Source organism: Pholis gunnellus, assembly GCF_910591455.1.
Source record: "Pholis gunnellus genome assembly, chromosome: 5".
Lineage (NCBI taxonomy): Eukaryota > Metazoa > Chordata > Actinopteri > Perciformes > Pholidae > Pholis > Pholis gunnellus.
Genome location: NC_136531.1, coordinates 17393051 through 17415074, shown reverse-complemented (window position 1 = coordinate 17415074; position 22024 = coordinate 17393051). Strand labels below are relative to the sequence as shown.

Here is a 22024-nt window from a genome sequence, read left to right as displayed (position 1 = left end):
TTTCTATATTTACGAAACGTGACTGCAGCAGATGGTTCGCCCGGCCTCAACAGTTCCACATCAGGCACTGAACTGAAATAAGTTGTGCTGCTGTTACTGATTTATTCAACTGATTGACAAACTGAGTCACTGAGCTATCGTAAGAGTTTTGAAGAAATTGGCTTTAATACTGCTAAAATATTTGTTATTCAAAGTTTCTCCATACATTTGGAAATTTGCTTTTGATGGAGCTGCATTTGAGTCGTATCAAAATAATCTTTTTCGAATGTTTGGCATATCTGAACACTCGGATATCATCTCATTTTGTTTATGTTGATACATACATTTAATTCAGTCCCAGGCTACCTCCTCATGTAGGTCTTACAGCTAAGGCTTTTTTGCAGCAGAACTTTGTCTGCTACCAGTGTCACATGACCGCTGGGCCCCGTGCAGGGCTTTGAAAGCTGAATTCATATTTCATTCAGCAGCAAAATAAATGCTCGAAAATTGCAACGTTTGATCACAGTAAAACTCAGCCATGAGAAGAAAAATAAATACACTGAGAAACTGAAATAGCAAAGCCAGCATAATCCCCTGAAAGGAGGAACCCCGTGGGAGGATCTAAAAATCGCTCTCCTCGCTTTCTGTCCAGACGCCCTCACCAACCTCCCCAAAAAATCCACTTCTTTTGTTTTCTTCTTCTCCCGAGACGGAGGAAGAACGCTTTTCCTTACTCCACCTGCAGTAAACGCCTTAAATAAATAAAAATCAACAGTGAATCTCCTGTGCTGTGGCCTCCCGTCCAGCTGGAGGCCTCGCTGCTACCTGATGCGCCCGTCTGCGCGCGGTGTTCCCAGGTGGGATTTTGGGTCTGGGCTCAGGGAGCTCCAAGGGTTCTTGGGGCAGGCCTGCATGACAGGGCAGGCGGTAGGGCCAACGGCGCAGACGTCGGCCGCCTCCCACAACTCGCCCACCAGGCTGTCTAACCAACGCTCGAGCTCCGGGCCGGTCAGGGCCGCGTTCCTCTTGGCCTGCTCCACATATCCCAGGCTGACAGGGATGTTGAGCACTGGGTTGAGGCCGTGGAAACTCTGCTCCATGTAGCTGTTCTTTGCTGGGCCGTTGTGGTGCTTCAGAGTATCCTCTGGAGAGACGTGGGAAGGAAGAAAGAGAGAACAGAGAAGGAGATAGAGGATGTGTGAAGAGTTGATAATTAGTGGTCAGACGGAGGGAGATGGGATTGTAGGGAAGGGAGGGGGAGAAAAGGAAAAAGGGAGACTTGATTTGTAAAATATCAAAGCAGAGAACGTGATTTATTTTATGATCATCTGAAAAGTCTAAACTGCTAATTTACTTGGATTGATTTTTATGACTGGAGTACTTAAATCCCAATGTTTGATGTGGTATGTCAAGCCAGTGCAATGCTGACTTTATGGAAACGGTCAGACGCGCCCTAATTCTTTCTTCCTATGACGGTCAAGCCCGGCAGGAAGACAGAAAACGTAGACACAACTTCACCTCAAAACACTTTCTCCACCCTGAGTGCCACTGAAGCTGTAAATTCCTCACTGGTACTCTAACTGGGGCGCTCGCCATCATTTCTAAGCATGGCTGAGCTGACATCAGTGCTTTTCATGCACTGGTGACAGAAAAGATGCAGTCAAGACATGAGGTGCTCCACCACAAGGCAAGGCAATGTCCATACCATGCCAGCTAGCTTTGTGTATAAAAACGACGTGTGGTTGTGCATGTGTGTGTGCATGCGTCTGCTGCTGCCAATGTGGGTAGAAGGCCACGTCATAAAGTTTTACTGGCACTGCATGTAGGTGGGAAACCTGGTGCCAGACATGGCAGTAAATTAAAGGCGGGTGGATGAAACAGCTAAGACGAAAGCACACACACAATAAGCCAAGCATACACAAGATTATTACATGGTGACTATAATCTCCACTTCAAAAGTGGAAACTCTATAGAGCTTATTATGTGTCCTTATACTGTCAAATATGAGAAATATAGGTTTATGATAAATGTCTGCCATTTCCTGCGGTGTGTAAACTCAAGGCACAATCCAAGTGTTAACAATGGGAAGAGCAAGCACCCATATATATGATTGGAGTTTGCTACCGCTCCCTAATCCGTTGTGTTCTTAATACACAGTCTATCACAAGGCAGCAAGGCAGCGAAGTTTTCAATATTTTCTGATGCGAAAGTGAGACTGTTGACTTTTGCTGAACAGAGGCCACGGTGCCCACAAGCAACAGTTACAGTTTACTGGAACTTATTTCTGTTGAGGATTGCTATGTTTTACTTTTGTGATAAACAAGTCAATTGTATATCTGTTAAATGCTAAAATTTATTGTATCAGTAGCACATAGGGATGTCAGTTATACATCAATATCTATCTAAAGTTAGCTAAAATGAAGCCATTGATCCTACCAGACCAAGTGAGACTGGAGCAGGAATACTCCTGAGTGTGCTGAATTGAATAAGGGGCATTTTATTATGCATGGTTTAGTTTTTCATTAGCAAGAGGGAGATTGTGTTACTTTTAGATTTATGTGACTTACTCTCGCTTTAAGTATGCAATCACCGGAGTCAAACAGGCCTATATTTTCTTTTACTATGATCAGCAAAGAAACACAAAATATAGCTTTTTATATAAAAAAAAGGTTAGATCTCTAATGTCAATACACTTAGCTGGCTGGCAAATATTAAGAACACTCAATTTACAGGAGACCTCGCTAAAACTATGTATATAATGTGGTCTAACACGGCAGCCAGTGGTGGAAGTACGTGGTAAGTACGTCATTTACAAGCACTTTGAGGTACTTGTACTTTTTCATTTTATGTTATTTGTAGACCACTGATGCTGTACATGGTATGATTGTACTTTTTACTCCACTCCATGTATGATGATTGGAGCTACTTGTTACTTTTCACATCAGGATTTTACAAAGAAAACATCAACGACTATGACTTATTGCTCTCCAGGAGACACTGTGAAAAGTATTTCATATCAGCCTCCTCTACCAGTTAAATAATACTCATCATTATTACACTGCTTTGTTCAATACTCAATTCTGATTGGTCCATTACGGGATTCAATTGTTATTTCTGTATAGCAGATATTTGCTATGAATAACAGATTGTTGCTATGGACTATTGTTTTTGAGGGAATCATTAAAATCATTTTTAAATCAATGTTTTTTTGCGTCAAATTATTGATCCCTTTAGAAAGTAGCCTTGTATTAATTGGGATAATGTACAGCGAGCGGGTCATTATTGTTAAATGAACCCCCTTCAGGGTGATTCCTGCTCATATCGGGGTTCATTCCAATAATGACTGTTCATTATGCCTTACTTATTGCATCAGTTATCAAACAACATTGTATAATATTATCACATTTTGAAATGAGACATAAGCATAATGAGCACTTTTACTTTTGACACTTTAAGTAAGGTTAGCTGATAATACTTATATACCTTTACTTTATAACTGAGCTATAAAGCAAGCCACAGCGTTATAAACCTAATACAGCCGTAAAACCAGAGATTATTAGCCAGAGATATTTCACTCACACTACACAACAACAGAACCCCCCATGTCCCGCTGAGACTCAGGTCGAAGACAAAAGCTGTTTCTCTATTTGTTGCTTTTCTTCATCATTAAAACGGCTCAGTGAGATTATTAAACAGAGAAAGACACGATTATGCCAAAGCTTGCGTCTCAACTCTCATGGGATTTGAGAGAAAACTGGCTGCTTACTGACTACAACAACGCAGTCTTGCCCCTTATCCATGCTGGCTGATTGATTTAATTGTGTCATTGCTTTTGGAGGGCTAAGTGCACTGTTGTTTAACATTCTGTTTACTGTGTATGAGCAGCTCGCTAGGTTATTAAGGGTGACTTGATGACAAACAACCAAGGTCTGCAGAGACCCAGAGGCTTGATTAGAAAGGGCATCACTGCAAATACAAGGCTCTCTCTGTGTGTGTGTGTGTGTGTGTGTGTGGCTGCAGACATTCGTTACTTCACAGTAAATGAAAAGTCGCTCTTTGAAACTGTGCTGGTGTCGACTGAAAAGAAAATTCTGAAAATGTCTGTCAAACATAACCACTATGTGCATTCAATACATTCTGCATATGAAATGCTGATCTGTTGTAAACGTTCTAAGCTAAAATGAGCCTGTCCATCACATATGTACTACAAGTACTAGTTACCATGTAGTGAACTCCACTATGCAATAACTTCCTTTGTACGGCTTATCATGCTGTCACACTGTTGTGGATTGAACTCAAACTATTTGTGAAGTAAATAAATGGTAAATGGACTGTACATGTATCGCGCTTTTGTACACTTCCAACCACTCAAAGCGTTTTAACATTAAGTGTCTTGCCCAAGGACACATCGACATGGACGAGTGGAGCCGGGGAACAAACTGCTGCTCCTCTGATTGAAGGACGACCCTGCTCTACCACTGTCGCCCCTAAGAAGTCAAAATATTAGATAAACTCCATTACAAGTGAAAGTCCTGTATTCAAAATGTTACCTCGGTAAAAGTAAGTATGACCAAAATACACTCAGTATTAAAAGTAAAGTACTCGTTCTCCAGATCGGCCCATTTCACAGCGTTTAAATACAGTTATTGGTGATATTATTGAACTATTATCCCCTGTGTAAAATTGAGTTATTTTACAACTTTCCAAAAAATTATGATCAAAGTTTTATGATAAAATTAATGAAAAGATCAGCAAGTCTTGTTAGATTATTTTCAACTTGTTTCCTATATAAATCAGCTAGTTTCAAAAACGTTTAGAAATAAATGTGAGAATGTTGATGACAGCCCATCGCTCTAAAATCCAGTAAATAATGAAAGAAGTTAAATTAAAACAGGCTGAAATGATTCCACTTTTTGTTCACGTAGTAAGAAACTGTACTTAGTAGAGAAAGGAGATATTGCATTGTGGGGATTATGTTAAATCTTAAACCAAAGTAACTAACAACTATAACTCTCGGGTGAATGTAGTGGAGTCTAAAGTACAACATTATATATTCTCTAACATGCATTTGAGCAGAAGTAGTAACGTAAAATAGAAACACTCCAAAGGTTATATTATCATATACATGTATGTTACTGGATTATTATTACTGATATCCGTAGCAGCATTTTACTGTTGTAGCAGTTTTTTTCCTCTGTGACTCGGTGTCAACAAAGTGTCGTAAGCTTCACAAATACAAGCTTTATTGCAGGACTGTTGTATTGGATTGCACCGTGTAGGTCTTTTTTTCTTTACCCTTGCAGTGCAGGGCTTCCACTAAATCTAGATAATATGTAGTGAAATGTGTAAGTCCTTTTTTTTTTGATGAATGATTATCTGTTGAGGAACAGCACAGCACTGCAATAAGTCGACGCAATCAATAGTCATTTTGTGTGATGAAAGCTGAAACAAATGGCGAGTTACAAACAAGCGTCACGAGAGGCTGTTTGAATCGCTCTCTCACCTTGTCGTATGGGCTGGTGCTTGTTATAGGCCAACGGGGCAATAAGGAAGTGCATCTCAGCCACGGGGCTCCAGTGGTGCAGGATGCGGACGCTCCATACACCGGGCCGCAGAGGCTGGTTGAGCGGCGGGCGGTAGTGGGTGAACTCGGCGCCGGCGTCGATCAGAATGTCATAGGTGGCCGCGATGACGTTGGTGGGGTCGATCCACACGACAGTGACGGTGACGTTAGGGCCCTTGTTCCACTTCTGCATGCCCACTGTCTCCTCCATGGGGCCCATCAGGCCGCCGAAGTTTCTGAACAAACGTTCTTTGGCGTCCCACTCAGTACCGATCTGCCGGCGTAAAAAAAAAAAAGGAGCAAAAAGGAAATGAGACGGAGAGAAAACAGGAAGACAAGAGTGAGTGACAGAATGAGGTAAGAAAAAAGACAAGGAGAGGAGCAACAGCAAAAAAGTGCAAGAGATGAGGGTACACAAATTCACTCCTGCTGCTGCATGTGCGGTAATGCCAAGTGAACATAAATAAGTAACATCCTCTGTGCATGCATCACGTTTTATTTTGCTATGAACAAAACCAATATCTGCACTGAGTTATCATGGGAAATAATCTTCACCAAACAGCAGCACACTCCACCAACCCTCCACACAGCTGTTATATAATGTTATAATGCGCAGAAGCTGACAAGCCTGATTGTTTCATCCTGCACGTGTGAGTCCATTTGTCCACCGTCGCTGGTACTGAACGTCTGAGTATATCTTTCGATGCCTGAGTGTATCTTTGACAAGGAACATGAGAGGCTGAGGGAGGCATTTGACTAGACCCCAACCATATCCCCTTGGGGTGAAGATCAAATGCATGCCTGTTTGCACTCTGAACACATTTTAGAGAGACAGAAAGAGAGAAGAAAGGCAATGAACAGCAGGATCTGGTGTGAGCAGCATTTGTCCGTAAAGTAAACTGAAGTGTGGAGGATTGCAACCTGACATCAGTGAAAAAAACCCAAACAGAGGAAGACACTGTACCTACTGATATTATATGCAGACACAGCCTTTTGACAGAAAAAAAGGTGTCTCGGGCGCAAACTTCTCTATAAGTAAGGTTCTAGTGCTACGACAAAGACAGAGAATGCGGCATTCTCTGTGACAATTTTGAGATAAATAAACTCAATATAAAAATGTGAGAGATAATACCAAAGTCAAATATATCTCTGGTGAATTATGAGACACACAGTGCCTCTGGCTGCAGAACACGGAAATAGCTGCCAGCCTGCCGCACACTGGAGGACTGCCAGTGAAACATTGAGCCAATTTAAGATTATGTCCAGTAAGCTTACATAATTAACATTTAGCATACACTACTACGTTTGTTTGAATTAACTTTTAATTGAGATTTATAGGTCATGTCTTTTGAACTCATAATTTGACAATAGAGGACTTGATTCTGTCACTCTACAAAGAGTCTCAAATTGAACTGAAATAAAGAAAAAAGGAAAAAAGACAAACAGGATGAATACATTAGTACAGCTAATTGCATTTATTGTCTTCATTGCGGTCAAGATTGTAACTGAAGAGGTGTGATCTGTGTGTTGGATTGCAGAGATTGCAAAACCGCGCAATATGCAAAATGAGACACATCGAGCGATCGAGATTGATGGGGGGGAGATAAGGTGATAGCGAGGGAGGTAACACACACACACACACACACACACACACACACACACACACACACACACACACACACACACACACACACACACACACACACACACACACACACACACACACACACACACACACACACACAGTGGAAGATGTCTGGGGTGTTGGCAGAAATGTGAGAGGGATAGCGGCTTTAGGAAGCGCTCATCCTTACAATAGTAGCTGATTAACACAGCCTCACCCTGCTGGACGATCAATGGCTGACTGGAACTGACTCATCTCATCATCATCCTTTGAGAATTGAGATTGCGATGTTCAGTATACGTAAATAGACATAACATGGATAAATTAGACAGTGTGTGTGTGTGTGTGTGTGTGTGTGTGTGTTGGCCATCTGCAAAAGACACCTTACTTTCATCTCAATTATTGGACTGACCTCTGCCATTTTTGCCTCTTGGACCTTGGTTCTTTTCTTTTTAAATTACTAATCAACTCTCTTGTCTGGCACCTCTGTAGCTCATTACTTTATACAAGGTTGACTCGCTGGCACACACTAGATCCCCAATTGATTGGTAGCACTCTGGTCCTGAGCTGAGAAAGAAATGAAGGAAGTATTGATAGAGGAATCTCACTATAATCCACTGGGAGCAAAGCCTGCAGGAGGCCGACTAAAGTTAAGAGTTGTGAGAGGAAGATTTTGATAAGTATAAAATATTCACATGCTGTTGGTAGGAGAGGAAGCCTTGCTTCTGGTTCTTGCCCAAAGTGTATTTAGTGACAAACATCAGTTAAGTGCAACATAATTATGCACAACTGGTGCAGCAGTTCAAGTTCTACTTTTTGGGGAATTTGAAGGGCAGATGAGAGGCTTTTCACTCTCTGCATGTACACACAGGTTAACATTAGCTCAACCCCTACCCTAGTTACCACAGAAATACTGGGCAGAAGAAGGCACTTCCTACTAAACAAAGTGTAAAATACAAATACTCTGTACTGCATTGACCTATTGTATTTCTATGCAAAGAGCTTGAGGTCCTTATGCCCACGCAAATGCACAGCATTGTTTTCACATCAGCTAAAAGTATGTAGAAACTACATTCACAGAGCGTATTGCTTTGAACGTTGCAATTATTTTCTGTGTCTAAGGTATCACTCTCTCGGTGATTAAACACAAGGAATATCTGCATGTTATCGATGAAGCCCGCCAGCAGCAAGAAATCCTTTCTTCCAGTATGACAGTAGGTCAAACAGGGATTAACTTGTGGCCCATTTCAGTTACAATGACCTCCACACTCAACCTGTCCCGTGCCTCTTCTAACCAATACGCTTTGGCTTAAGGTCAACACCCAACCAAGCCTCATGATCGTTCAGCAAGTTGGAGGCTTATGACCTTCTCTCACTGATAGCTACACATGATTTTGTGTGAGTAATGCTAATCTGGCAACTTCATTGCGACCTCTACCCCATTTTTTCAGTTACCCCCCCCGTGTCTCTACTTTCGTGTTTACTCACTTGACTCAATAACCCATATTTTCCATTCATAACAAGTAATTACTGAAAACCGCTGTTAATTTCAGCAGATTTGACCCACGTTTTCTCGTCTTCTGTGGACCTGACAAACGGAAAGAGAAACTCATATCTGATAATGGCCCATAGATTAACTTTTCTCCACATATGCCTCATCATTTCTGTCGATTACCCACATTACTTCTTTCATGCTCTGCTAAATTCCCTCCCTGATTTAATAGAAAACATAAAATGCTCCCATCTCATAATCCACCTCTTTTCCATTTCTTCCTTCTGACCCGGCAACCCTGAAAACCTTTCCCCTTCGCTGCCGCCTTGCCGGCGCCTACACCTCAATTAAATAAGACAGGTCAATTTAATCAGGCAGGGGTACGGACAGTCACAGTCTACATCTGGCCCTGCTGAGAACCATAGGGCACCAATCCCCCTCGAGGCCTTATTCAGAAGGTTATTAGTGGCACTTTTAGTGAGGGTAATCAAACACAGGTGCTCACCAGCAGCACTAGAGGACTCTCCTGGGACACGTTTACACTATACTGAGGGACTATGGGCAAGATGGCTGGAAGCTTGCAAATAAAGACACACTGTGGAGCAATGAGGGATGAGGAAGGAAGAGTGGAGAACAGAGAGTGCGAGACAGAGAACAGGACATTTTCTGTGATGCATCAAAACTGACTTAAATAAATAGTTTGACATTAACCACAAGTGTGGTTACTCGCTTTCTTGCAGAGAGTTAGATAAGAAGATCAATACCACTATGCTGTCTGTTACGCGATAGATACAGTATGAAGCAGCAGAACAGCCAGCAGCTGGTTAGCTTAGCTTAGCATAAATACTGGAAACATGGGTAAACAGCTAGCATGGCCTAGGCTTAGAAATGATATTCCGAACAACAACTTTCTTCTTGCAGGCGAGACAGGAAGCAGTCACATTTAATTCCACGCCCAGGAAATAAAAAATAAAAAAATAATTGTCCTCAAACTGTCTGTGCTCTAGGTAAACCTCTGTTTTAGGCTTAAAAGAAAACATTTGGGTGTCAGATGATAAAACTGTACATTGAGGCTCAGTCTGAGAAAAATGTGTAAATTGAATAATCACTCTTGAATGAAAGACTTTAGTCGTTTGTACTTTCCACTCAAAAGGTTTACAGGAACACGTAGCAATATCCAGCACAATATAGTGTTGCACCTTTTTGAAGCTCGTAATGTAAATATTTCTGTCACTGTGTCAGACATTCCACTCCTTCCTAATTTTCGAGGCTGTAGGTTGTTCATAGTGTGTTCCTGATATCCTCCTCTTTCACAATATGTACGTGTATATACACTGTGGTAGAACAAGGACAAAACCATCAGTCAAAGTCAGTCATTCTACTGTAAAAGATTTGTCCAACAAAGAGTAATATACCTCTCTATGTCAGTCTGACTTGAGGTGAAATACTAATTTTAACCGTGTGGGCTGTAAGTGGTCCTCCACTAAATCATGCTGTAAAAAGACCTATAAAGGCAGCTGGCAGGCGGCAGTAGAGGAGTGAAAAGAAAGACATATCTGTCTTCCTTTATATCTAAAGGAGGACAGGGAACACATTGTTAAGCCAACCATATGGTTTATCTAGCAAACTCCAGCGTATAGCTGTACTATAATGGGTCATATCTGCTAAGTTGACAAAAAGCGCAGAGTTACCGCTGCTGCGCCGCGCTGTCTTATTCAAGCTCTTTCTGCTCATGTTTTGAATGACAGATTGACAAACTGACTGACTGGCAGCCACTGCACAGTGCCCGACAGTGAATGCTTTTCTCAGGCTGAGCAACCAGATAACAGCCACAGCCCACATCACTGGTCTGTCAATCACGGTTTCATAGGCTAGACACATATACAGGGCTCAGTGAGAGGGGCCCCGCATGGCGACTGGCTGTCTGGATCCCTCTGAGTTCCCGTTGGGACCGCTGGCGGAGGTAAAACCGGGTCGCGGTGTGTGCAGGTGTACAAGTATGATTCACAAGCACGAACACAGCAAACAAATTCAGTCACAAGTTTGTTGGCATTTCTGCCTCCGACAAAACTGCGCGCGATACACCAGAGAAAAAGGTCAATTTACATTCACTCAGTTAATTTTGTCCCCTTTTTTAAAAAGGCACTGTGCTGCTGTCACATCACAGCCGAGCTGCTGTATCCTAAACAGGCGTTTTGGTAAACAGGAACACAGATTAACATAACAAGACAATCAAGGGAAGCATTCCAGTGTGAAGGTGAGAAGACGTTCTATTAGGAAACAACAAATAAACAGCACATGAAGCGCTCATCCCTATAAACTTGGATGAATTCAATCAATTTACATTTTACAAGGCCATTACAGGCACCCGTTTAATTGTGCCGGGGTTGCGCCGCTATGAGTCTTGGCAAGGTCGCCATAGCAATGATTGTAAGGCCACCATGGCAATGAGCTGTACGTCTCGTCTCTAATCATATGCTGAAGAGCTGTGTGTGTGTGTTTCCTATGCGGTGCTTAGGGTTTTAATAGAACTCATTTCCTGACATGGGCAATGGACAACTGACTGGTTTGTGACTCATGCCAAACAAATGACTTCAATGTAAATTAATAAAATAAGTGCTGCGAATGCCAACATAATGACTCACCTCTGCGAACTGCAGCCGGCTGAATGTGCTGCTGAGAGGGGCGGTTAGCTTGAAGTTCTTCTTGGGTGCCACCCAGGTCTCCATGGTTTCCAGCTTGCTAGTTGCCAGGTTGGTGGCATGGTGCTTCACAAGGTAGCCCTGGAACTGGTCTGACTGAAAGTAGAGATGCACCGACACCGGGTGGCCCATGGGGAAGTACCTGGCACAACGTAAAGAGAGAGAGAGAGCAAGGATCCGTGAGCACACCTGATACATGCTGACTTACCTGCTGCGCCGCTTTTCAGTGCCAATGGTGTAAGAGGAGGAGAATATCTAGTGTCACCTGGATAGCGTCTGGAAGGAGCTAGTTAGCGGTGCTAATGTAGCCTCGCAGTGGAGATTAGTGGGGAGTCAATGTGCGCTGCGATTGTGTGACATGGTGGAAATTAATTCAAGGAAACCGATTGGTCAAAGACATATGTCGACAATGCTGATAATTCATATTGAGCATGTTTTTGTTGGTTACGTCAATGATGGTCCCATTTAGAGTGAAATAAGACAATAAAGCAGGGTATGCTTTAGGGTGTGCAACCTTGCGATTAAAAGGTTGCTACAACAGTGTTGTCTAGTCTGGGAGTCATTGTGTTTTTGTCTTAAAACTTGAACCCTTTCACAGTGAGTTTTCAAGTTAATTGTAACCATTTTGGTCACCTAAAATGTCTTATTCAGCGTTCGGTTGTACTTAGCTCCAACCACTCGTGTCAGCTCTGTTTGCAACAGCCAAAAAAACATGATGGCGAAGGCCAAAATGATGAACTGGAGGCTTCAAAACCGTAGCCCACAAACCGATGAGGTTACAGTGACTACTTCTACTTCTTATGGACGGTCTATGACTTGTAGAGATAAGTAATAGTCGAGTGAAAAGTGTGTTGAGGCCCATGTACCGCCAAGTATGTAAATAACAAACTTCTTCTCTCGTGCTAATCGTTGCTATGCTGTGTGCTGCGTGCTTCAACATGTGCTCTGGTTCTGAAGTGGAAATGATGGTTAACGAAGACATCAGCTGAGACCACAGCGGTCTGCAAGCTATAGGAAATTACAGAACAGTCATGGGCTGTGTTGGCTGCAGACTCAGATTAGTCAGAGTTCTGAAAAGACAGACAATCCAACTGAACACATTACAAGTCTGCGGAAACAAAGTTGAACTGGGTCAATCCAGTCAACTGAAGCCGAATGAGGGTCTTGCCCCTCTGATTAGTCTGTTGTTTGTTTGCGTGTCGCTCCATACGTGGCAGAGGGTTGGCCCTCGGGGCAGCCAGCCCGAGTGACTTCTGGAAAAACAAAAAAGGGGCCAGGGTGCGCACTGCTGGAGAACAATCTGCAGCTGCTCTCTGCGCACGTCCTGACTCCTTCACGCCCAGATTTCTCATCCTTCGCTTCTTCTGCTTCCTTGAATTCGTCTTTATTCTCCCTCTTTTGCACACACACACACACACGCTCGGATTAACACACACACACACACACACTGTCCCTCCGTGCTCCCCAGTGCCCACGGCCTCATCAGTATTCCACTAAAGGACCAGGAGTCAACCCGTCCCGGTAAATGCTACCCTGACAAGCAGAACAGCAAATATTTACACCCACAAGGATCGCAGAGCACACTCCCTCCCCTCCTGCTCCCTTTCCCTCTGCCTGTCTCCCTTTTCCCCACTTCGCTATTTTCTCATGTGCCTTTCCCTCTTTGCTCCTCTCCTCTCTTATCCTTCTTTCTGTCCCCCCCACCCCCCCGTCTTTCCCAAAAGAGACGTGGCTGACAGTGTTAGAGGCAGTGAGAAGGGGTCGGGGCGTAGCCTGCACAGAAGCTCCATTCAGGCTTTTAGCCCACAGTCTCTCCAATCGAGTCACAGCGGGCTGCTAAAAGAGACAAATCCCTCTCTGCTGCCTTTTCCTCCTCCTTGCTCCAGTCTCACACGGAGGCTGATCCATCTATCTGTTGGTAGCACATCTGAATTCTATATGCACGCAAAATATGTGGCCACACACATGCTATCTGTGGATGTACTTGAGGCCTCAGACCAGGCCACATGTTGCCCAAGTGAGGACTAATCTGCTGTCACTTCGTTTGGACTTCAAAAGCAGACTTTGATTGGAATTACCTGACTTGATCAGTACAATTCGACATCAGACAGGCCTTGTGTCGCCATGCCCCACACACAAACACACACACACACACACACACACACACACACACACACACACACACACACACACACACACACACACACACACACACACACACACACACACACACACACACACACACACACACACACACGCATTGTATTTAATTATTAGGTCTATGAACCAGAGTGTGGCTGAATAAAAAAAAAATCACGAGGCTCATTTTACGTTTCCTTTCTCCTTTTTGTTCAGCTTGATCTTGACAATGCCTCGTTGCAGCTGTGACTCAGTGTAGCTCACATTAGTGAGTTCCAGATTTCTGCTCATATACTTCATAATCTAGTATCATTCACTTCTCTTGCAAAACATTGAGGATTATTAGCAATGCCTTTTGCCAAGCATTATGAGAATAGTGTATTGTTCATGGCCTCCGCCAAGTAATGGCTGCAGTGATTCATTTATGACAGATTGCGTCATAGACCAAGCAGGCTGTCTCACGCTTTGTGTTAAATTATCACATCCGACTGTATAAGCCTTTAAAAATGTGCACTACAATATTATATGGCAGCATAAGTAACACATCACATGGATATGTTGAGTGAGCCACAGTTTCGGACTCTAATGTGTTACCATTACATTCAAGTCACAGAGCATCTGACTCTCAGAAAAACAAATATCAAGCAAAGGTCACAAGGTCGTTTAACTACACTTGCTGGGACTCTTTTTCAACCTGTTCCTTAAGTTACGACTGTATTTCCTTATCCAGATAGCCAGAGATGACATATGTCCCTGCTCTTTTTGTAAAACTAAATATAAATGCTTTATTTCGTATTAAAACAGAAGCATTGAAGGATACCTTTGGTATTTTTTAACCTGGACCCCATTCTTCATGTTTGTGTGTCTAAGTAACTAAAACAAAAACATAAAAGGTTTTTCTTTACCTTTCGCTTTCTGTTTGTTATTGTGTCATCTGACTTTTTGCCAGAAGGCAACTGTGGAAACATGAATAAATAAATGAGATGAATAACAAACAGACGAGATCAAGCGATAGATGAGGTCAAAGGTTGTATTTCTCTGTAAGGCCCTCTCTATAAAGTTGTCAGACACTTATAATAACAATAGCAGCCTGTCAGTGTGTTTTTAGTGAATGTAGATTGTCGCTGAGGAGTTGCCTTGCAGCCTGTTTAGCTGCTGGCGTCTAGAGCGTTCTCGTTCAATACTGGACCAATTTCAAAATTGTTGTCCCCATTAGTCACTTAGACATAAAAACACGAGAAAATAGGTGGAAATACCAAAGTTGCCCTTTTATATTAAAAACTGCGGATGATAATTTTGATTCACATGCACAAACTGAGAAGAGATTGCAACTTCAGGAACGGGTTTAAAATCGTTGTTATTGTGCAGCAGACAGATTTTTATTTTTAGAATCCAGACGGTTGCAGGTTACTTTAAATAAACAAACATTTTTATAGTCCTGCTGTGCTATTGATCATCTCAGGAAAATGGGCACATACCACCTAAATCATTCTTTTTATTATGAACCCACCTTCTCATCTGTGTTCAATTAGCTCCATTGCAAATAAAATGCAAGAATGCGGACTCAGCTGTGTAAAAACACCATTAATTAAAACTGCTTGGCAAGCTGAATTTCTGACACCTCAAAGACCTCATTCTGACTTGCAGTTTGCCTATGAGGACTTGAGACTTAACCCGAAAGGCTTAATGTGACAGGTGAAACTTCAATCCATGTGCATTTGCTAAATATATGTATACACGGATGCACTACCTTGAGACAGAGGAGCCCATATACACCTAAAAACCTGCAACGACACCCACACACATAAGGTACTTCAATTTGTTTGGAAGCAACACATTCACATGCATACACATACACATACACAGCATCACTCTTGAGTTGCTTGCATACATACTCACACACATACAAAACTACACACAAGCATGCACGCACACACACACACACACACACACACACACACACACACACACACACACACACACACACACACAAACACACACAAACACACACAGGCAGACATTTACATATGTTTTCTCTATTTCCTGCCTTTTGACCTCTGGCCTCTCAGCTAAAGTGTTTTTACGTGTAAATGTTTAGGACTGGGGTTTTGCTTGTTTGCCTTAAGGAAATGTTTCTCACTCACAGGCCCATTGCTTGGCAATGACAGAGATTTGGTGCCCCCCCCCCCCCCCCCCCATATACACATGCATGTATGTAATCACCTTTTCTATTTTAACAGATGTATGGGTAGAAACAGCTGTAGCCAATAGATGGCTTTGAGGTTTCACAGATGGAAACATGCTTCCTTTCTCTGCAGGACTTTACAGAACACCCACAATGCAGAGGGGGGGGGGGGGGGGTTAAGCAAACATCACAGAAGGAAACCCTCTCAGCTGATACGAGGCGATCGCTGTTGTGTTGCCTCCTAGATTTACTCTACAACAGCAAGTGAAGCTGCACTCGAATACGCTATCAGTCAGTTTACCTGACGACTTCTGAACAATATGAATTGGCAGCTTGGATGACTACCAACAAAAACCACAGCAGACCCGATCACAGCGTGTGTCAATATACGTTCCTTCATGCTGGGCTCGGTATATTTTACATTATCCTGTCTCATGTGGGGGGAAAGTCAGCTTAATGTTTATTGATGTCATTAAGATCAGCATAAAGATGTCATCTTAATGTTTGCTGCTATTGTAGGTGTCGTGTTTGTTGTTTTATCTTTTGTTTGGTGGTAGGATCCTTTTTTTATGAGATACACAGGGCTTTCTGTCACATGAACACAAATTAGCCTTTGTTCCAAATCAGAATATCAAATTCGTCAGTTTTATTCACTTTGCGTCAGGGTTTCATTGCTGCGCAAACAAACTAAAGGAAAGCTAACCTAAATTGCTCCTACACCAGATGCTACTGAAAACAGGCTGTGGAAACCCCGTACTGAGGGACATGAGGCATAAATGTTCCATTTGGCTATTAAATATAAAACATAGTGTGGTTTCCCTTTTCACTTTAACTACACACTGTATGTTACCAGAACTGGAATTCATACATTTCCACTCATACTAAACCGGCCTGAAAGGACAGCTTTCAATTATTTGACCCATGCAGCCTCATTATCTCTGGGATAATAATTTGACAGAGAGTCATATCATGTTACAAAATTAATAGCGTTACCCTGGAGTTCCCAGCTGCAATTAATTGTTATCTATTATCAAGACATGTGATCCCAGACAGAGACGATGCATCGACACAAAAGATTTGTATGTACAGTAAGTTGTGGTTTCTCATGAACATGGGTGTGGCGGGCTTTTGAGAGCGAAAACAAACTGAAGTGCACCTGTCGATGTCGGTGCAGGTGCGTCATGATGCCGTGATGAGCGGAAAAGTATTTGCATAGGTGAATGTGTTCATGAGACTAACCTGCAGCTGTGATCATTTGGGTTTCCCTGCAGCGAGGCGGCAGCCCTCGCCAGGCCCAGCCGTGAGAAGGAGTGGAAGTACGTGAGCTGCGTGTCCGAAAGGCTGGCAACGCCATCTGGCTCGTCGTACATGTTCTCCCAGTACGAGTTTAGGCTCTGCGTTCCCTGGGGAAACGATCCAAACAGGTAGCCGTCCAGCTGGTTCACTATCTCCTGGTTCACGCTGGCTTCAAACTTCCTGGCAAAGAAGGTGGGCCGCACCGTTTGCTGCAGAGGTAGAGGGAAGGAAGGATGGAGGGAGGGAGGGGAACATAACAGCAAAGCAGGAAGGGAAGAGATAAAGAAGAGACAAAAAGGAGAAGATTAGGAAATGGTGGTGTGCCAGGACGGCAGGGAAATGAATATGTGTTTGATGTGTGTGGTATTGATGTGTGGGCAGAAAGAAAAAAAGAAGGTAGAGTAGAGGTGGTAGAAGGTAGTGGATAAAATGGAGATACATCTTTCCTATATGGATATGTGAATTGAATATTACATCAATTAAATCAGAATGACTCTCTCCTCAGTCCTTTTTTTCCCCCTTCTTTTGCAGAACAAATGGTCCACATGTATAACATCTTGTGTTCTCTCTGTCAGTGGTTCCCACATAGGGTTACATGACACATTTGAGGGTTCGTGAGGTGATTAAATAAGCACTCCACAGATTTAGCATTTTAATTCTATAACATTGTCAGACTCACTTAAAGAAGTTCAGAATTGATGCAGCACTTATCAGAGGTGTTTTCTTTTTTATTCCACGCATTCTTCCTCCTTGTCAAAACCTGGTGCCTACATTACCCACAACAAAAACTCGGTCGCCAAGAGTTTGGTCAGAGACTCTGGAGTGAGATGCTAGTAGCGGTAGAGGTGTGGTAAGCTAGCTTCTTTCTAGCTCCACACCACTTGAGGCAATTTATAAGACTTCACACAGCTCCCTCTGGAGCCACAAAAGGTTTTATACATTTACTTTTTCTGCATAATAAGTAACTTTGTACCTTCCAAGACCCGTAAACTGTAATATTGGTCAGTTCACCTTTAAGAAAAGAGGAAAGCCTGTCTTACATGTCCTTGGAGGCACAAAATGACGTAATGACAGCAGCATCAGTACTGCCCCTTTCCCTTTTCTGTATTTATCCATCCATTCATCACCTCTTTTCTCAACCGCTCCTTTTATTTGTGGGTCCTGTCTGGCCTCCCACACTCCACCCATGCCTTTCTCACCCTCTCTGTCCCTGCCACACTGTTGCTTATGTGGTTGATTGTGCATTATAAAATGTGCCGCCTAAACAGCTTGGCCTTTTCACAAAGACATCTTTTCAGTCCCAGACACAAAACTATTTGCCGATACTGTTAGCCAGCACCAAACACCTCGGTGCTACCTGCTAAAACAAGGCCGACCTAATCAAGTACACTTTTTGACTGTGGTACACTGGACCAGATGATGCATTAACCCTCTGTGATCTGCCATGGATATCAAATTAAACAGGAAGGGAGGGACGCTTTAGTTTTCACACATTGCCAGATTTTGTGTGTTCTGACACGCCCTCAGTGCAGTCTTTCCGACACGCTTCCCAAATACACCTCACTCTGATACAGATTACTAAACAATGATGCTCTGAGACTAAAGGAACATCAACACTCTCCTTCTCCAGAACAACCCCTCCACTGGTGAGCACTTCAAAATCACTATGCTGGGGAACTCTAAAGTTTTAACTTGAATTATTCTTCTCATCTGCAAAACAGAGGGAAGCCGACTTAACTTGTCTGCATTTTCCCCAGTGTTAAGGTTCAAAGGTAAACTCGGATCGTGTGCTCAATGGGATATTGAGTCCTATTAATACCGGGGCCTGGCTGGCTTTTGGAAGGGCTGCTTTGTTCCCAAGGTTGGACTTCACTGATACCGGGGTGCCAACCAGACCCAGCGGCAGTGCCAAGGACCTGGGGTAATGTGTTGGCACTGGACTGCCAGAGACTGAGGCGAGACAGACGGCAGACGGGTCTGGCAAAGAGAGAACTGAGGTCAGCTTTGACTGGTAAGTGAAGGACAGGAGAGAAAAAGTGAGTCAAAGCACTTAAAGGATGAGACTCAAAGTGATTTTTAACTGTGGCAGAGTGTTTGTCAGCTTTTACTTTTTAGGAGCACATTAAAAGTCAAACTGTGATACTGACTTTCTCTGGGGTCCTGGAGTCACTGCCACTCATTCACTTTCATTTTGAAAAGCTAACTAAGTCTCCTCTCCCCCTCATACTCAGACAAAGAGGATCTAATTAATATACCTTTTTTTTTCCCTCTCACGGTCATAATAATCAAGACATCATTTTGCACACATTGATTGTGAAAGCTGTGGGAACGGGCTGGATGCTGAGGCTGGGAGGACAAACCTTGAGGCCAGATCATTTCCAGATTGACTGCTAATGATTTCCCACGAACATGATTTTCATTCAAATTTGTTTTATTTTTGAAGGTTTATCTGATCTCTCTGATTGACTTTAGCTGGAAGATATGGCCTGTTATCTGAATAAAGGCCAGGGTCTGTATTTATCAGCCTACTAAAAGGTATATAATAAAAATCCTTCACTTTGTATAAAAATGATATATATTAAGATGTGCGTTCCTTTCCTTTCTTCACACAGTTTCACATGCCATTGCTGTCCAATCGTCCCTGGTTGGATGGTTTCCCTGCAGCTATTTCTGTGTGATGACTTTCTTGCTAATATTTTAAAGAGATATTCAACCTGCGCCACAAGATTATCAGGGACTTTGCCCCTAGTATTATGCAACGAAGGAGCAATTAACTTCCGATTCTAAACATGAAAAAATAAAGAACACACAAAAAAAAGGGGAAATTGCCAGTAGTAGCCTCAGCATTCGTTTGTCCCTCCAAACCCATCTGTATAAATTTCAATTTGGAGAATTATTTTTGAGAAAACAAAAAGTGTGCCTCTAGCTCTGTTTTTGGCTTCGTAGTTTTCTCTACATTATGTAGTATTATTACCTGGAAGCGGTGGAAGTCTGCAGGCTTGAAGTCATTCGGAGAGCATCCGCACCAGTCGACGATGTGCTTGTACTGGCACTTACAGCCCAGTTTGCGGTTCCAGTTGGTGATGCGCAGGTTGTTATCCACCATGCTCTCACAGTAGGCGCTGTTCTCCAGCACCGTGTGGAAGAACGACTGGGTATTGAGAAATAGGAGAGGCAGAGAGAGGGAGAGAGCGGGGGGGAGAGAGCGGGGAAACAGAGACAGAAAGACTAAATTAGAAAATCATATGCCTGGTATTTTTAACAACACTCAATTCTCAGAGAGTAAGAGACTGGAGAATCACAGTAACTCATGATAAACATCCAATTTCCCAACAGAGACCATTCAATTCTCATCAAATCCTTGCATATGGTTGTCAATTGAAAGTCAGCCTTTACATCTTGCCTTCACTTTATGAGTTCATATCCGCCTCCGAGTTTTTTTTTACCACGCACATCTAACGCAGCGATGAAAAGCAAACAGTGAATACTGTTTCTAAACGGAATGCAGTATAAGTACAAAGCAGAACTCACTTGTCAGTCAAAGGTTAAGAAAGTGTGAAAGCGCTGTTTGTGTGTGTGTTACCTCGGCTGGCAGCAGAGTGTATGCGTAGAAACGCTTCATGTTGATGACCAGGTCGTCCTTGGAGTTGATGACATAGTCGATGAACAAGCGGTTGAGAAGGAACCAGTCGGACCCGCCATCCACCGAGATGCCTTCTGGGATTTTACGGTCACCCAGCCTCCACATGTGGGTGTCACACTCAAAGAACAGACGATCTAGACCCTGCTTACGGATAAACCTGGTGAGCACACAGAAACATATGGTTATAGCACGGAATACTTTAATATAATTAAATATAAAAAACTGTGAGGGATAATTATTTCTGTGAGACATGGAGGTGAAAATTAGACTTTTAAAAACACAATTTACATAAAAACAAGCACTCTGTGGGTGTTGTTTTATCTTTAGAGGGACACTTGCATATAATCAGCAGCTCATTTGTATTATTTCCCAACTCTTGTCTTTACTTTCTATAAACAGAAGACTTTTGAGCTTGTCCTTGTTGACTTAAATGAACGTTGTCCTCTTTCAGTAAGAAAGAAACATTTGAGTGCTTGTAATAAAATCTGGGTGAAAATTGGGATCTGCTCCTTCTAAATGCTTTGCTTTTTTATTGTGTGTTATAAATAACGTTGCTTTAAAAACAGAATCTGTAGCCTAATGTAAGTGATTCAGATTCCCTGACCTGACCACCGCAGTTGTCTTTTCCTAAGACCTCATGACGTTTTCTATCAAGGTCAAGGAAAACTAAAAAAGAGTGCTCACTAAAAATATACTCAACTGCTGACTAAATAGAAAAAATATTCATAATTTGAAAAATTAATTGTGATTAGTTTAGTATTACAATAGTTTGTATCCAAACATTTCTGTCCTTAAGCAGAACATGTCTCCTATCCGTGGCCCTAAATGACTTGAGAAATGTCTCAGTCGCACTTTTATCAGCAGCAAGAAGCGTGACACCTTGCATACATAACGGATGGTGTTACTCCTGTGAACGTATCAAGTGTGGGAGTCAAATTCAGGTCAAGCAGGTCGGACTGTTCCCTCTGTTACCTGAACAGTGTCAAACACTGTTGATGTATTGACCTTGTGGCTCACAGGCGCACACGTGCAAATATGCGCAGTTGACATTTTAGAAACGCACTCATGCATTTTTCAATTAGTTTCGTTTTTTTTCCATTAGTTTCAGCCATCCACACATATGCGGTGGATTACCAAGATCCTTATTGTTGGTGAAAACTGAATTAAATCAGAAACAAAACAGCTTCACTCTCATCAAACAGCACTGAATAAAATACTGCGCCGCAAATATAAAAAGGCACCGTTGAGTCACGCTGGCTCATGCATCCATGCTGGCTGATTTTTTAAAATTATTTTCATGTGTTTCGGGGGTATTATTTCCCACTGTGTCGGGCGCTGAATGTGTTTTCGCGGGGGTGTGATGAGGCAGAAAGTAGAGGGCAGCAGGGTAGAGGCAGCAGG

At 42.7% G+C, this 22024-nt stretch overlaps 1 protein-coding gene across 1 annotated transcript in view; it reads right to left on the bottom strand.

The window, feature by feature from the left end:
* Window positions 1-800: 800 nt before the first annotated feature.
* xylt1 (xylosyltransferase I) overlaps window positions 801-22024 on the bottom strand; it is a gene marked incomplete at both ends in the record, with an annotated part of 72832 nt that continues 51608 nt past the window's right edge. Inside the window, 6 exons of the mRNA XM_079159381.1 lie at window positions 801-1123; window positions 5483-5816; window positions 11304-11502; window positions 16924-17189; window positions 19955-20131; window positions 20564-20780. Of these exons, the coding sequence (XP_079015507.1) occupies window positions 801-1123; window positions 5483-5816; window positions 11304-11502; window positions 16924-17189; window positions 19955-20131; window positions 20564-20780 (1516 nt within the window). The remainder of the gene's footprint in view (window positions 1124-5482; window positions 5817-11303; window positions 11503-16923; window positions 17190-19954; window positions 20132-20563; window positions 20781-22024) is intronic.